The sequence below is a fragment of the Falco naumanni genome, chromosome 6 (assembly GCF_017639655.2).
Source record: "Falco naumanni isolate bFalNau1 chromosome 6, bFalNau1.pat, whole genome shotgun sequence".
Lineage (NCBI taxonomy): Eukaryota > Metazoa > Chordata > Aves > Falconiformes > Falconidae > Falco > Falco naumanni.
This window is the reverse complement of record NC_054059.1, coordinates 10,283,569-10,298,868: the sequence shown is the minus strand read 5'-3', so window position 1 is coordinate 10,298,868 and position 15,300 is coordinate 10,283,569. Positions and strand designations below refer to the sequence as shown.

The window sequence follows — 15,300 nt, the reverse complement described above, 5'->3', positions numbered from 1 at the left end:
GAGATGGAAATATGTAATACTAGCCTCACTGCAGTGTTAAATTCTGGGGTATTTCTTAAAGAAAGGAAAATGAAATGGAAACTAAATATTCATGTAGTTGAAGGAGGAAAATGAAAAAGTCATCATGATAATTGCAGTATCTTTTTATTTAGCAGAGAGCCAGCTTCACTTTGTCTTCTGGTCTTAGATCCACCCCCTTAAAAGTGTCTAGCCATCAGTTTATCATCAGATGGATGGGTCTTAGACACTATTGATTGACACTATTCCAGTTGATCTAATTCCCAGTGGGCGCAGGACTTGGTGGCAAGAGGTATGCTCTTTGTATAAAATATTTTGCATAGTCTGAAATGAAGGCTCAAGTGCCATGGTTAAATGCTCTGATCTTTGAGCTGCTGAGTCCAATCGGGAAGTACCCAGTGGCAGCATGACAGTACTCGTGGTCCCAGAAATTTTTTTTTTCCAGTTGTAATTGCTCAGGAAGTTTTGAATTTAAAAACACCTGACCCACATTTTGTGGCTGAATTTACAACCTGACTAAAAGCTTCCCTTGATTCCACTTCTGGCCTCCTTGCCAAAATAAATAGGCAGTTCTTAGCATGTGACTGTGGTGGTTTGTCCGCTGCATGAGCTTCTGTAGAGGATTTGTAATTATGCTTAAGGGTTGGTCTTGGTAACCGTGATTCTGCATGAGTTATTTTCAGTTTACTTTCATGTCAGATTTGTTGAGACCACGTGTGCCTGTGCTTGCTGGGCTTTAGTACAATTCCCAGCCTCAGGAATGGCTCTTTTGCATGTGAAGAGACAGCACTTTGACTGTGCCTGCACCGTGAAACTTGCTATTGAAAGCCTTAAAGCTACCCCAGATTTCTTCTGAAAGATGGGTTTGGCCAAGCTTGGTCTCTTGTATATGTCTTGTAACACTTGGACAGAAAATGAATAATGATTTTTCTGGTAATGCAGGTTGGCAATTTTTATTAACTGTTGACATTAACAGAACCTTCTGAGCAGGGATGTACTTTCTTGCAGCATTCCTGTTTAATTAATAAATAATATTTTATACATGGCAGGAACGGGAAGTAATGTTCAGCTGATGTATTTGAGGTTTTAAAATTGGACTTTAATCTCAGTCTTCTGCTTTAGATCTAACTTTTCTGAACAAGAAGTGAGCGTGATGTTCTTGAGCCAGATTTCTTATAACTTATGGTCCGTAAAAGTACGGAGCTATGGGAGCTGCATCAGTCACATTGTGGCTCCCTGAGACACCGAGTCAGTGGGAAGAACAGCCCGTCTGGCAGGAGTATGTTTGTCTTAGACTGTGGCAAAATCTGAGCAAAGGTTAGCTGTGGTCCAGAGTCCATAATCTGCATGACCCTGTCCCAAGGTTTAGGGAAGCCCAAGACTTTCTCAGACCTTGGAGCAAGCTAGTGTCTTAGCTCAGCTCTCCCATTCTTTGGTGTGGTCAGGATGGGGCTAACATGGATGATGCTATGGTCTGCAGTTTTCCCTGCTGCTGGGATCCTGTCAGTCCTGATAACAGATTTTGTCTTGATTTGTTGCTTTCCAGATGCCTGGCCTCTAAGCGCTTTGCCTTCTATGAAAATACAAACTTCTGGAATAGTACGAGCATTAAAGGTTATTTTAGAATCACAGAATGGTTTGGCTTGGAAGAGACCTTTAAAATATCATCTACTCCAACTGTGCTGCCATAGGCAGAGACAACTGTCACTAGATCAGGTTGTCAAAGCCCCATCCAACCTGACCTTGAATGTTTCTAGGGATGGGGCATCTACCACCTCTCTGGGCAACCTGTGCCAGTATCCCACCACCCTCATAAAGAATTTCTTATGTCCTGTCGAAATCTACCTTTTCAGTTTGAAACTGTTGTCCCTTGTCCTGTTACTACAGGCCTTGGTAGAAAGTCTCCATCTTTCTTACAAGCCCCCTTTATATATGGAAAGGCTGAAATAAGGTCTCCCCAGAGCCTTCTCTTCTCTAGGCTGAATGGACTGCAGCTCTCTCAGCCTTTCTTTACAGCGGAGGTGTGCCAGCCCTCTGGTCATTTTTCTGGATTTCAGGTGGATTTTATTCTTAAAGCATACATTCCAGATCTTTTTTTGAGACTGACATAGTGTAAATGATCTCTTTGCAATTACTGTTTTTCTGTGTAATTACTATTTTCTTGCATCGTAGTAATGGGCTCAACAAATTTGTCTTTCCAAGAAAACTGATGGATCTGCTGACAAAACATGTTCTGTGTCACTTTACTTTCTCTGGGTAGCTTTTTTGTCCTTTGCTGTTAAGACTATCTTAAATAGCTTTTATATTAAGAGAAGGCTTTCAGTCTCCTCCCTCAGAATTACTTTATCAATGATATCTGTGAACTTGGCAATAGAGTTTTGATTTTTGTCCCTTTTTTTTTTTTGTTTTTTTTTTTTTAGATTACAAGATTGAGTAGACTTGGACAAGAATCTTCCTTTTTTAGTTACTGGTTTCTGAAGGGGGGAGTTTCTCCTGAGTTCACTGATCTATAGAGGATCATCTGTGTTTCAGCCTATTGCCTATAAATTACACCTGTACTTTTCCTAAGAACTACAAGCAGATATGAAGAGATGAAAAAGGAGATTGAAACTGATAATATAAGCGTTTTTAGGAACTAATTCTGTCTCTGAAAGAATTATGGTTTCTGTACAGAGAAGGATGGGAATAAACAGTTCCTGGATTATACTGGTTAATCTACAGATGCTGATTGTCATTAGTTTCTAGTATTTTCTCCTTTAATAAAGTGGCCAAATCAAAGCTGGTACTGTTTGGAAACCTCTGATTTACTTGCTGTTTGTTTTTCTGGTAGTAAGGCAGAAAATAGAACTGTATTTTTTTCCAGTATAGCCTCTCTGCAGTTGTCTGAGGTCAGGCATCTGAGGTTTCCTGCAGACCCTCCAGCAGCCTTTGATGCTGCTATCTGCAGTGCTTAGTTTATTTGATTTGATTGGATCCTGGCTGAGTATGTATTCTTTCTTTTCTAAAATACCAGTTCCATTTTCACTCTGATATATACTTGGAAGTGATGCTGGCTGATGCTTTCTTATTGCTGGACTTTAAAAACAAATTATCAGGCAAATGCATGTCTCTGTTCTGTTATTTATACACATATGTATTTATCAAATTGATAAAAGTCAGTGCAGGTAGCTTTCTTGCTTACCTCTGTATTTACTCACGTATTTAGTTTTGCTTTATTACCCTGCAGTGAGGGTTACATAGCTGAAGTTCACAACTCAACAAGACAAATGGGTTCAGGGATAGTGGCCGGAGTTGTGTGTTGGTCGCCCCTGGGAGTTCCCAGAGTATTTCTAAATCATTCACAAGTGCAGCTGGTGAGAAGAAGTTACAGATAGGCTTAAGGTTACAATTCAGCTCTGGATTTTATCTGTTGGAATTGCAGGGTTGCCTGAAATTCAGGGGCTAAGCATGACTCATCTAAAAGTACAAAATTAATGGTATTGTCACTAGTTAGTGTAGGCTTTCTTCTTCCACTGTTTTTCTGAAAAATTGATTAAGTTATGGAGAGTTCTTGAATTGCTGGTGAATTCCAAAAAATTCAAAAACACTCACAAGCAGGGTTTGTTTGTTTGTGTTTTTCATTTTTTCCTTTTCTTAAATTGGTGCTTAGGAATATGCCTCTTATTTTCTTGTGAGTGGATGAACTTTCTTGAGTTTATCTGCAATCATATAAGTTAGAATAAATTACTGGGATTCAGTCTACCTTAGCCTGTTCCTGAATCAGCTTGGAAAAAGCTGATGTAAAATACAATATATGCTTGCTTTAACTGGTACGGTCTGGTTATACCAAGATGTCCTTCTAGCCAACATTTGTGATGGTCTACAGAGGATTAAAATTCTAGGGTCCTGATTACTTATCGTAATGTGCAGCTTCTGCAATTCAGATCATTCTGATTCAAATCTGCAATTCAGGTCACTGGAAGCTAGGGACCAGATATCTGCATACCAAACCAGTATTTATGGTAAGTGATAGCATTTCCTTTCAATATTTGAGAATGAAAGGAAGGGCTTTCTTAGCTTACTATGGTTTTTTCACTTATGTAATCTGATTTTCTACTTTTTGTACTGGAGCTGAGATCCCTTCTGTTTGGCAGACTCGAGGCCGATTAGTAGCTTTTGTTTTATCTTCTGCACAGAGCTCAAAGAGAAACTGATAGGTGAATAGTCTTAAAAGAGAATAAACACATCAGTTCTTATAACAGGTCACCTGAAGATGAGCAATAGCTTGGCAGCAGGGTGCATTGGGTGGGGATACAGGGCACTTAATTTGACAGTAGGAGAGTATGAGATGCAGAAGATGAATGGGTGTGGAAGACTGGGAAATGACATAACTGGAGGAGAATTTAAACTTCTTAAAGTTAGCTTAGAGAGAGTCATCCTCAGCCTTCAGGAAGTATTTGTTCTTTCTGATGTTTATACTTGGAAAAGGTGGCACGCGAGGGTGTAAACAAATACACTGTTAAAGTGCTAGCTGAAGGAGTTTGAAGTTACCTGCCCTTGTTGAGGCTGTTCACTGAATATGGTTTAAACTAGTGTGCCTGACCGGTGGTCACACGGCGCGGTCTCTCAGCTATAGGGGTAGTTAACTCCAGAGTTCAGCTTCTTAGCTTGATCTGCTCCAGCTAAATCTGCAAGAGAGCATGTCTGTCGGCTCCTATGTGTTCTTTATCATGAGATGCCTTTGATTTTGCTTTGATGCCTTTATCTGCTTGCCAAGTTCTGCCTTGTGCTTCCTTTCTTCCCCTCTCACAGCCTGCTGGTTTCACTAGGGCTGAGTTGCACAGTCTGAAAGAGTTAAGTTGCTTTGAACAACCTCTTTCAAGCTCTCTCTCTTAGCCATATTGGTTTTCTTCTGTTTTTTCTGGTCCTCATTTCTGTTTTGTAATGCTTCTGAAGTAGTGTCCAGACCATATCTGAGGAGTTCGTTCTTTAATTTTAACTTCGGTTGGTTGGTTGGTTTGTGGGTGTGTTTTTTGTTTGTTTTTTTGTCTTGCTGAATTTGACGTGTTTTGGGTTTTGCTACTTTTCCTCTTTCTGCTTGTTGCTCTTACTGGCTTAGGTATTGCTGTTGGTTGAAAATGCTTGTGCAGATCCTCTTGGCAAATGTATTCCTTTGTTTGTCAGGAAGCCCCACTCAGGGTATTTTAATTAACAAGAACTGGGACAGAAACATCTCTATTTTGTTAGTAGGCACAATGTTCTTGCGAGAGCAGTAGCTTTAAAAAGCTGGCAGAAGAGCAGGAATCACAGAGGAAACCATCAGACCTCATTGATCTTAATATGAATCGAGTTTAACTTCCCAATGTCGTAGTCCAAAGACCACAACCTCTGTGGTTAGTTTTACAAGCTACAAGTTGTACAAAATTCATCTCAGTCTTGTATAATGGCAGTTGGAATTGGACAAATATGGGCCAGTAAAGTTCAACAGAATTTTAAAACTAGCTGGAATGTTGTTGCGAAGTTAACTAGAACTACATTGCTGCGAATAAGAGCTTTTTCAGCCTAGCTTTCATGATACTGAGGGATTTTGTTTGTTTCTTTTGCTCTTATTTTGAACTGTTGCTGCAGTGGGGTGTTACTGCTTAAGTCACAATTTGACAGAGGGCACAGTTCACGTCTTACATCAGGTGCCACAAAGATCTTCGGTGCTCCTGGGGTCTGGTTAGGCAGATGCATTTCCAGAAACCCCAGTTGGGCACAGTCCTCTGGAAAGGTTCGCCCAGAAACACTTGCTCCTGCAACCCGTGTTGTTGGCAGCTGGAAAAACTTTCCATTGCGGTTTTTGCAGCTAGTGGTTTTGGTTTGTCTTAGTAAAGGTGAGATGTTGCTTTTTGGTAGATTTGAAATTCTTGAAGCTGGAACTACTGTTAACATTTTTATATGGTTCCCAAACATGCTCTTACGATCTCATGCTTTCTTAATGGGCTAAATTTTTGTTATGTGAGAAGTGCATGTAGATACAGAAGTTATAATTGATTAAACGTGATGCATTTGAAAAGGCATGAAACAAACATTTCAAAACAGAAAGAGTTCTTGCATGCAGCACAATGCATGTAACACCCCATTTTCAGAATGGTGATAAACATTCAGTTGCTGTGAAGGCAATTTCTTACCATTAATTGATTAAAAAAAAATGATTCTTTTTAGGAGTTTATGTGAATGGGACAGCCATTTAAAAATTTCCAAAGTAGTTGTGTGTTTTTTTCAAAGTACTTGTTCTTACTCAGACCATCTGCCCTGCATCAGTATTTTTCAAGGTGGCCTGGAGGAGAAGAGGCAGGAGCAGGGAGCAAAGCCAGGAGTGTAGCTGGGGTGAATTAGCTTGACTAATTAAGACACAGGAAGGTGGGATGGTTTAGAGTAAGCTATACAGGTCTTCTGCTGATCCTGTCTCTACCACAGCTCCTCTTCTGCTCCTTAAAATTTGGTCTTCCAGGAGCATGGATGTTCCAGGTGAAGGTGTTTGAGAAATGATGTGAAGCATTGCAGGCTTGCCTTACCAAGATCCAGAACATTGGTTTTTTGGTTTTGTTTTTCTTTTATTTGGCAATTTCCACATTTAATACGGATAAAATAAAACAAGACTTTTCCCTTGCTTTAAGCATGAGGGATTGGCTTGTCTTCTCAAACGTTTTTAGTAGTAAACAGAACAGCAAAGTAGGTATTTCTTATGTGAATGCTAAATATAAAGTGAATCCAAATACAAAAGAGTGATTCTTACAGAAGTACTATAGAAATCAGTTTCTGGCTGCTCACTATCAAAAACATGTTGATAGATGCAAATATGTAAGAAAATGAGCATGCCGTGACAATAATTTCATCAGCTGTTGGGCTCAAATTGTCTCCAGCAGTCATAGCATGTAGCTTAAAAAGATTTTTCTATCTAGTAATTCTCAGATGTGTGATCTATTACTCTTTGCTTTACTTGCATATATTTACAAAGTGTATTGGCAATTAACAAGTCAGCATTCACATTTTCAAGGCAAATTGTTTTTGAATATGCCTTTGTACTGTGCTGGATTCCAGCCTGTTTTCTTCTGTCCTGGTTTGGCAGAAGTCTCTGCTTGACACAGTTGCCTTGCTGATGTTAAGTAGGTATGAAAAAACCTACAGTTCGGTATGGCTAAACTAGAATGTGTTAATGCGGAGAAGTTTTATAGTAAATTGAAAAAGTAAATAAGGAATAAAAATTCAATGGGTTTGATTTCAGTGAAACAATGCACTTACGACTGTGTTGCATTTAGCTCAACACCACATCCCCCCACACACCACCTCCCCCCCAACTTGGTACTTTATCTGCAGTTCCTTTGAAATACCGTCACCTGCAGTAGAGTGCGGACTGCTGCCTAAGCTTTCATTTGTGGAAGTTGCAATTAACAGTGAAATAGGGTTGAAAAAATAACTTGACTGACAGTAAAGTAACCACTATGTATCAATGTTTTCCTCTGGTCTGTGTGTTCACAGGACCTTTCCCAAAGCATTCTTATGTGCCTGGTGCAATTTGCAGAATTTTGAGCAGCTCTTAAGCACACAAGTACTAGTGTTGTTGTTGTTTTTTTTTAATATAAAATAACCTAAGTAATTCTACTTTTACTGTGATAATTTTCTACTATGTGTATCCTGACTAGTCTATTTTCCTTGGATTTAACCAACCTAATGAGATATTGTCAGTTGTTTAGTGAAGTTTAATTTTTCACTTGTTTGAACTAGTTAATTCAGCAATTGGTACAGTGCCCTGGTATAGTAAACTGTTCATAGGATAGTAAATAGGATCAGATCATGCAAATGCCTACCTCTGGACTCTGGAAACAAGTTTAAAATTGCATTACTGTATTTTGCCTTCCTGGGATTCTTTCATCAGACGATAGTGTTTGATTTCCTTTTGAATACTCTACAGGATCAGAATGTAGTTGTATTACATTATTTTAAAATCAGTAATCTTTAGGTAAACATAAGGGGGATGATAATGTGCCAGCTTTCAACTGAGGAATTCTTAGTTGTTTCATATGGTCAGTATGTTATGTAGATAATTTTTTTGAGAAACAGTATCATTAAACATTCTCTAAAAAGGGAATAATGGTGCAGAAAAAGTTAAAGAACTGGCTGGTATTTTTCTTGCTGTTGTTAGGGGAGTGCAGTGTAGTTTTGCCTTGCAATTTTTTGAGCTGCTGGCTACTAGTGTTTAGCTAGCGCTGAATGCTGTTACTGATAATTCAGGCAAGGTCTATTACTGCTTGCAAATTATGAATATATAAAATCTGACATTTGAGGGAATAGCTATTAAGTTTACCCATTTCAGACGCTTGTTTTATTACTGTCCCTGTCCTGTTCAACTGAGAGACAAACTCCAGTACAGGGTTCCTGGTCTCTTTTTTTTTTTTTTTTTACTGACTATAGAAAGAGAAAGGCCTGCTGGCTTCCTGGTTATAAGCGTAACTTTTGTTAATTCTCTCTTTCACGTTGCAAAAAAGTCTTAGTTTTGGAGACTGAAATGACCTAGCAACTTAGAATCTTTAATACATGTTGTGTGCATATGTACAAATACAAATGTGGAAGATTGCTCATTCTGGCTTCCTTTGTTTGGAAGTGCCATTCGTGTGACTTCTTGTGTTTGGTGGTGTTGCTCTCAAATTTGTTGCCTTAGTGCTTTTAGCTTAGATATGAGTCTTTTTGCTTTCTTAGTTTCCAGAAATGGTGCTCTTTCAACAGCATAGTGAAGTTGATTTCATGTAGATTTGATTTAGATGGATGCACATGGGAAAAAAAAAGTTTGTTCCTACTGATAGCTATTAATGAATGGTCTGTAACCAGACTGGGGCTGTATTTTTATAGGGACAATATGATTTGAAAGTCTCCATCCAAATCTATATTTTTTCCCAGTTTGTATTCTGTGATATGTGCATTTTAATCAGTAAAGCATAGTTTCATGTTCTTTTTCTAAAGGACTTATATCAGGTAGTTGAACTTTGAACTCTTGTTTTCTTGTTTTCTTTTCTGTTCACCTTAAAATGCCGGACTGGAAACTGGCTATTCAAGAGCTTGTTCAGGAGTAGACTTTATGAATCTGTCTCAAGGGCAATGGCATATACATCAGATGGAGGGGTAGATAATAGAGCAGGTATGACCTGACGGGTTTTGGCATCCAGTTTTAATGTGCTGCCTGTCAGAGTCCCCAGCTGACAGAGATGGCAAAACCAAAATGTTACAACTAGTTTTGTATCACTTCTCAGGCAGAAGACTGTATTTATTAAAAGTAATTTTCCTGTGAATAACTACTACACTCGTATTTAGATGCTTTCACCCAGTGGCTTCTTTGATGCTTGCAAAGTCCCAGGTATCTTTCTTAATTATGCATTTCCTGGTGCTGGCTGAATTCAGTCACTGCTCTGTCCTGCAAGAGGATTTTTTTAGCTTGTAACACTCCAATACCATAATTTATTAATAAATCATGAAGTTGGCTTAAGAATATGCAAGAATGCAAAAGCCCATGTAAGTAAGCAAAGCAGAAGCCTCCAGGTGCTAATTGGGGAGGTTGGGATCCTAACTTTTGGCAGAAATTTTGGCAGTAATTTCAGGGTTTATTTCTTGTGCGGCATGGTTACAATCTGGAGCCCTGGCCATGCTACTCGGGATGTAAAAAAGTGCCCTGTTTTTAGTGGTTGTGTGGCATACCACTCAAGTGCTAATTTGAACTAGCATTTTAAAAGCAAATGATAGGCTTGTGAAGAAACGAAAGGCTGGTTATATCCAGAAATAAACTCAGCTGTTCAGCAACTATGCCCATGGTGGCAGTTGTACTCAGAGGTCAGGTCTGGCTGAAAAAAAGAATAATAATAAAAAATAATCCATAAAACTGTTGTATACTAGATCTGATTTACAGTCTCCCAAAGCAAAGAAAAAATGGCCAACAGCCAATTGTGAGTGAACACAGACGTTGCTTCACAGGATTTATCATGTGATGATGGCAACACGTAATGAAGATGATAGTGTTCTGTAGAGTTCATGGGAAGTGGCAAAAGATTTTAAGTCAATAAAAGTGAATGTATCACTTGAGGTTTTAGAACATGAACTTTCTATGAGTAGTTAAAAGAAGTTAGTATGCCTCATGGGGGAAAGATAAAACAAGTTTTCCCATATTGAATATAATGTTTTAAATAGCATTAATTGCTTGAGTAGAATACATTAGAAAACTTTGTTGAAATCATACTGAGCTTCTTGCATACTGAACTGCATTCAGGGGGAAAAAAATCTCATTAACTGAGTAAATTTAAACACAAAACGACACATTAACACTAAATTAAATACTCTATGACTAGTTTTTTCAAAGTGGCTTCAGAACAGTGCTTCATTTAAAAAATATTTGACTTTTGCATTCTGATTCTTTACTTTAGAATTACTTTATATCTTCTATTATTTCTCATCAAAGTTAAAAGCAAAGTGTTTTCTTCCTTGACAAGTAAGATGCTAAGACCAGCAGCATTCTCCAAACAGCCATGGCAAGCCTTTTTCTTCTCTTCAAACCTTTTTGAAGTCCTTGGAGGCAGCAAAAAGCAGGTTATGTGCAGCATGTTGTGACAGATCCTCTGTGGGACAAGAGTGTCCTTTTCCGCTTGTGGTTGTACAACTTAGTGAACTGATGATGCTATTTCTTTTCCACTGCTTATGGCAAAGGGGTCTGCAGCCTTCACTGGTTGTGAGATATTTTGGAGTTCCTTCTGCATCCTTCAGATGTGGGAAAAGAAAAATGCGGGGCAAGTTTCTTTACAGACTTGTGGAGTTTGCTGCCTGTGTTTTCTTTGCTGCTTGGCATGCTCATTTTGTTCATGCTGAGAGAGGCAAGTTATGCCTTGGTGTTATGAGATAATTTTTAGAAATTTTGGAATCACTAAAATATGTCTGTTTAGTATGTGAATGAGTTTTGGAGGGGAGTAAGAAACAGCCAGGAGAAGTGAGCCTTTCAGGCAGTGTGGAGACTATTCTCGTCATGGTAAGGACTATAAAGTTGTAGGGGTTTTTTTGTTTGTTTTTGTTTTCATTTTGGTTGGGGGTTTTGGGTGTTGGTTGTGTGGTTTTTTTTTTTTTTTTTTTTTTTTTTTTTTTAAGAAAGCCCACCTAATTCACTGTGTTTAAAATGGCACCATTAGCCATTCAGAGTGTGCCAGTCCTGGCAACTTTCCTGGTTAACTCAACAAGCATTGCATACAATCAAATGCTCCTTTTAATTGGGAGTCTATTTAGCTGCATAACTTGAGGAGCCCAAGGTTTGAGTGCCTTGGCCTTTGCATCTATTTCACTTGTACACTGTAGATTCTTCTGAAACAATTTTTGTGTTGTATTTTTGTAGAAAGTAAGGTTGGTGTTCCTTAAGAGGCAGAGTTGTAATGTTTACAGTATCAGAGGCCAGTCTTTCAAAGGGTTATAGTATAGTAAATCAATTGTGACTGAATATATTTACAGATTATTTAAAAGCCATATGCCCAACCATGTGGAAAGAGTGAGCATGTTCATTCATCTCAAATGGCAAGAGACTGGATTTCTGCTTGCGTGCCTTGACATATGCCCATGACAGAAATTCAAGTATTTGCACACCAAATCAGGTACAGACAGGTATCCATTAGTCATATGATCCACTGCATGCAAGTATATATACGTGTGTGTGTGTCCATATGTGCGTATACAGATGTGTATATATGCACTCATACTATAGTCTTAACTTTGAATCTGTCTTGTACTTCTAATTTGATTGTGAAAGAGACCCGTCTTGGTTTGTAAGTTAGGGAAATAGGGCAAAGAGCTATAGGGACCGGTCTGTGGACACCCCCCGCCCCCCCTGCCCAAACTGATCTGTTCTTGAATCTTCTCCATACTCAAGTCTGAGGGTGTCCTCTGTAAGCAAAGCACTGCAGATTAAAAAAAAAGGCTGGAAAAATCTTGTCCTGACAGGCTGGCTCCTGTCTGCAGACTGGCTCCTTCCACACCAAATAATAGGAATAAACATAACAAACTAAGGCCTGTATAGTGAATCCTGATAGCTTACTAAATTTATATACAGATTGTTTTTGTTTATTTTTTTTTCTTACAGGAAATACTGGATAGGTCCCACAATGGAGGACGGGAAGCCTGTTTGGGCTCCACACCCAACTGATGGGTTTCAGATGGGGATGATTGTGGACATTGGAACTGACAACCTAACTATTGAACCTTTGAATCAAAAAGGCAAGGTGAGTGTCTTAGAAAGGGACAGAGAAAAACCTTACAAAACGCGTTTTACCTGTAGGTCATTTCTTTGCCAATATCTACAATTACATGCAGTTTGAAGGAGTAGAAAATCAATTTTCTATTGAAGTTTGGCTAAGAATCTTCGTTTAACTTTAGCTTACATTGCAAATGAAACGTCCCATTGATAAGAAGTGCATGATTTCTGTCAGTTGCCTGCATGTGTCTTGAGTACCTGCTTGTGAAAGAGGAGGATTGAATCTCTGTAGCAGTTTGATTCAGTACTGTATATTTTCTTTTTCTAAATTAGAGACCGATTGAGAATACACTGTTGAGATTAGTTTCTCTCTTTTCCCTTACACGCATAGAGAGTTGTCCTACAGGGGTGTGCTAGGCTCTGGCGTAGATTAGACCACCTTACTGTGAGATTGTTGAAGGCTGAGAGATGAATCCTTTTACCTCACGTATCTGGAGAAGTAACAGGATGTCAAACAAATGTCCTATGGAATTACTACATCAAATTAAGGGCAAAATGAATTAGGGCTTCAAAGTTACATTTATCCTAGTTAGTGTGTTCCAAGTGCTTCATTTATCATGACACACCTTCAGATTCAGTATGTTGTAATTAAATGTCAGGTTTTATGGGCAGCACCTTGTGTCTACCAATTATTCTAATTTAGATGGTCAGCATCCTGGTTTTTGCTAGCTGTTTTAAAAGTGACTATGTGATATGTACTCTTCCTAACAATTTTGTCCTTTCTCTGTCTTCAGGTATGGAAAAGAAAAAAATGTTTTTTGTAACTTTTTTCACATCAGCAGTAGTAGAGAATGCTTTGTCAAAGGTCAAAAGGTTATGCAGCAGCCCTTCCTTTTGGGGGAATGTTTATAGGCTTTCTTTTTTCTACGTCTTGGAGAGGAAATTGATTCTGCTTTCATTAGAACTATAAAGCAAGTGTAACATCTGATTTTTGTGTGTGAGAGATACAGTCTGTAGGTTTAGTAGTAGTAGTATGCATTCCTCAGTTTGAGGGAGAGCATAATTATTCGGACAAGAATATTAAATATTCCAAAGCTATGGCTAAGGAGTTTTTTATTGACTGAAATTATTTTTTTCCCTGTTTATATCTCCAAAGGTTTCTGGTGAGATAAAGAGCAAAAGTCTATATATTGAAACAGAAGCAGACAATAAGGAGATGCCAGAGTTGCTATTTATTTCTAACATACGTTCCTTTCAGGGAGCATATGTAATTTTTTATTTTCTTTTTGTGAAAACAAAAAATGATCCTAAAATACAAATACTTTGCTTCATAACAATCTCTTTTGTCTAGAAAGTTTGTTATTCTGCTGTTGGCTGTTTTCTTATATTACGCAGAACAATTAAGGGCCTAATGTTCACTTATCTAAGGGAACAAACATTTAACAGCTTAAGTGCTGTAGAGATTATGGTCCTATAATTCTAATTATCAAGCTTCTTTATATTAATAGGGGTAGAGTAAGCCATTTTCTTGATTACCTTCTCAGTCTTTTCAAGGTGACATTGATTTCTTTTTATAGTGAAATGTTTCTCATTGCTTTTTGTCTTTTTAAGAAGACTCAGTTCTTGTGTGCTTAGTTTTTAATTTAGTACTTAATTTGAAGAAGTCAGGATTAGTACCCATTATCATCAACTTTGTTTATTGAAATGATAGTTCAAAAGTGCTCTTCAGTAAGGAGTGATCTAGCAGCTCCAGAGTTGCCCATGATAATTACAGGTAGGAGAAGAGTAACCTGATCTTGTAAACATATCTGGGCAGTGTAATTTATTATTATTATTTAATCTGGGTCATTAACATGTCATATGTATTTTCTGTAGGTGCTGGTGGCTCACCAGAGATCACAGGCTGGAAAGGAAATGTGTATACATACGTTTGATTATTGCCTTTTAGATGACTTAAACGTTAATTAAAATATGTTGTTAATAACTGCAATAAATGCTGCAAGGAAGCAGTTTCATGTTGTCTTTAAAATCTTCCCTCCCTTCCCCACCCATAGCTAGCTCTGGTGTTTCAGAGTGGCACCCTCTAGGCTCTGCCTGCCAAGCTGTGCATGACACAGCAAATGAGGTCAGAGAACGGATCCCCCTTAAAAATGGAGAAGTGGAAAGTTTTCAGGACAGCAGCAAGCAGTGGCAGGAGGAGGCAGGACCCGAGGCCACGTGGATTGCTTTGTATTTTGAAACCCAGCTACCCAGTCCAAACTGGGTGAAGGTAGTTGGCCAGCACACTGATGTACATACAAACCAGCAGTAGCAGTTTTGGGTACCACAGCCCATACAGAGTTAACAGCAGCATATACATTTCTGTGCAGAGGCTGGGTGTCCAGAGAGAGGTGGGAATCTCACTCAGCCTACCCTGTACAGAGAAGAGTCATCCAAGCCGCAGGAGTGTGTTATCAGAACGGAGGATGCGTGCGTTGGGAGCTGCTCCTGGAAAACTAGATCATTGGCTTGCAAGGCTGATAAATGCCAGGGCTAGAAAGGAAACAGAAACTGGAGAGTGGTTTGCTAATAAGCATGGTCCCATCTAGGGCTGGAGCGCTGCCCTGAGAATGGGCTCTGGATTTGGTGGGGGGCAGGGGGCTGCACTAGCAGTCTGGTGGCTTTTTTTTTTCTGGGCTAAGTATAAATGAATAAATGTACTTTGCAACTAAGAATCAAAATGGCTGAAGTTCAGTGTTTCAAGCTAAGAGTTGTTTGGTTTTTTAGGTTTTTTTTTTCAGTAAAGTAGAGCTCGTTTGCACAGATGAGACATATTCTTGTTTGTCTTATGCACTGTACGTTAGGTTGGTTTGTGAGTTGAGAGTAGGGATGTCTCCTGACTGTATCTGGAAGGTATAAAGGGAGGCATGGTTACACATATTGCATTACATGGTAGAAAGAAGATCCTGTTTGAATGGAAAGATATCTTTTTTCACTCTTCTAGTTTCTGGGATAATACTTAAGATCGCCATTGGATTTCAAGGGCTGCTTCATTACCAAGAGGGGGGAAA

General features: G+C 38.8%; 1 protein-coding gene across 1 annotated transcript in view; it reads left to right on the top strand.

Moving 5' to 3' along the window:
• MYO6 (myosin VI) overlaps positions 1 to 15,300 on the top strand; it is a 118,197-nt gene that overhangs the window by 20,446 nt on the left and 82,451 nt on the right. Inside the window, exon 2 of the mRNA XM_040598171.1 lies at positions 12,140 to 12,278. Within this exon, the coding sequence (XP_040454105.1) occupies positions 12,162 to 12,278 (117 nt within the window). The 5' untranslated portion in view covers positions 12,140 to 12,161. The remainder of the gene's footprint in view (positions 1 to 12,139; positions 12,279 to 15,300) is intronic.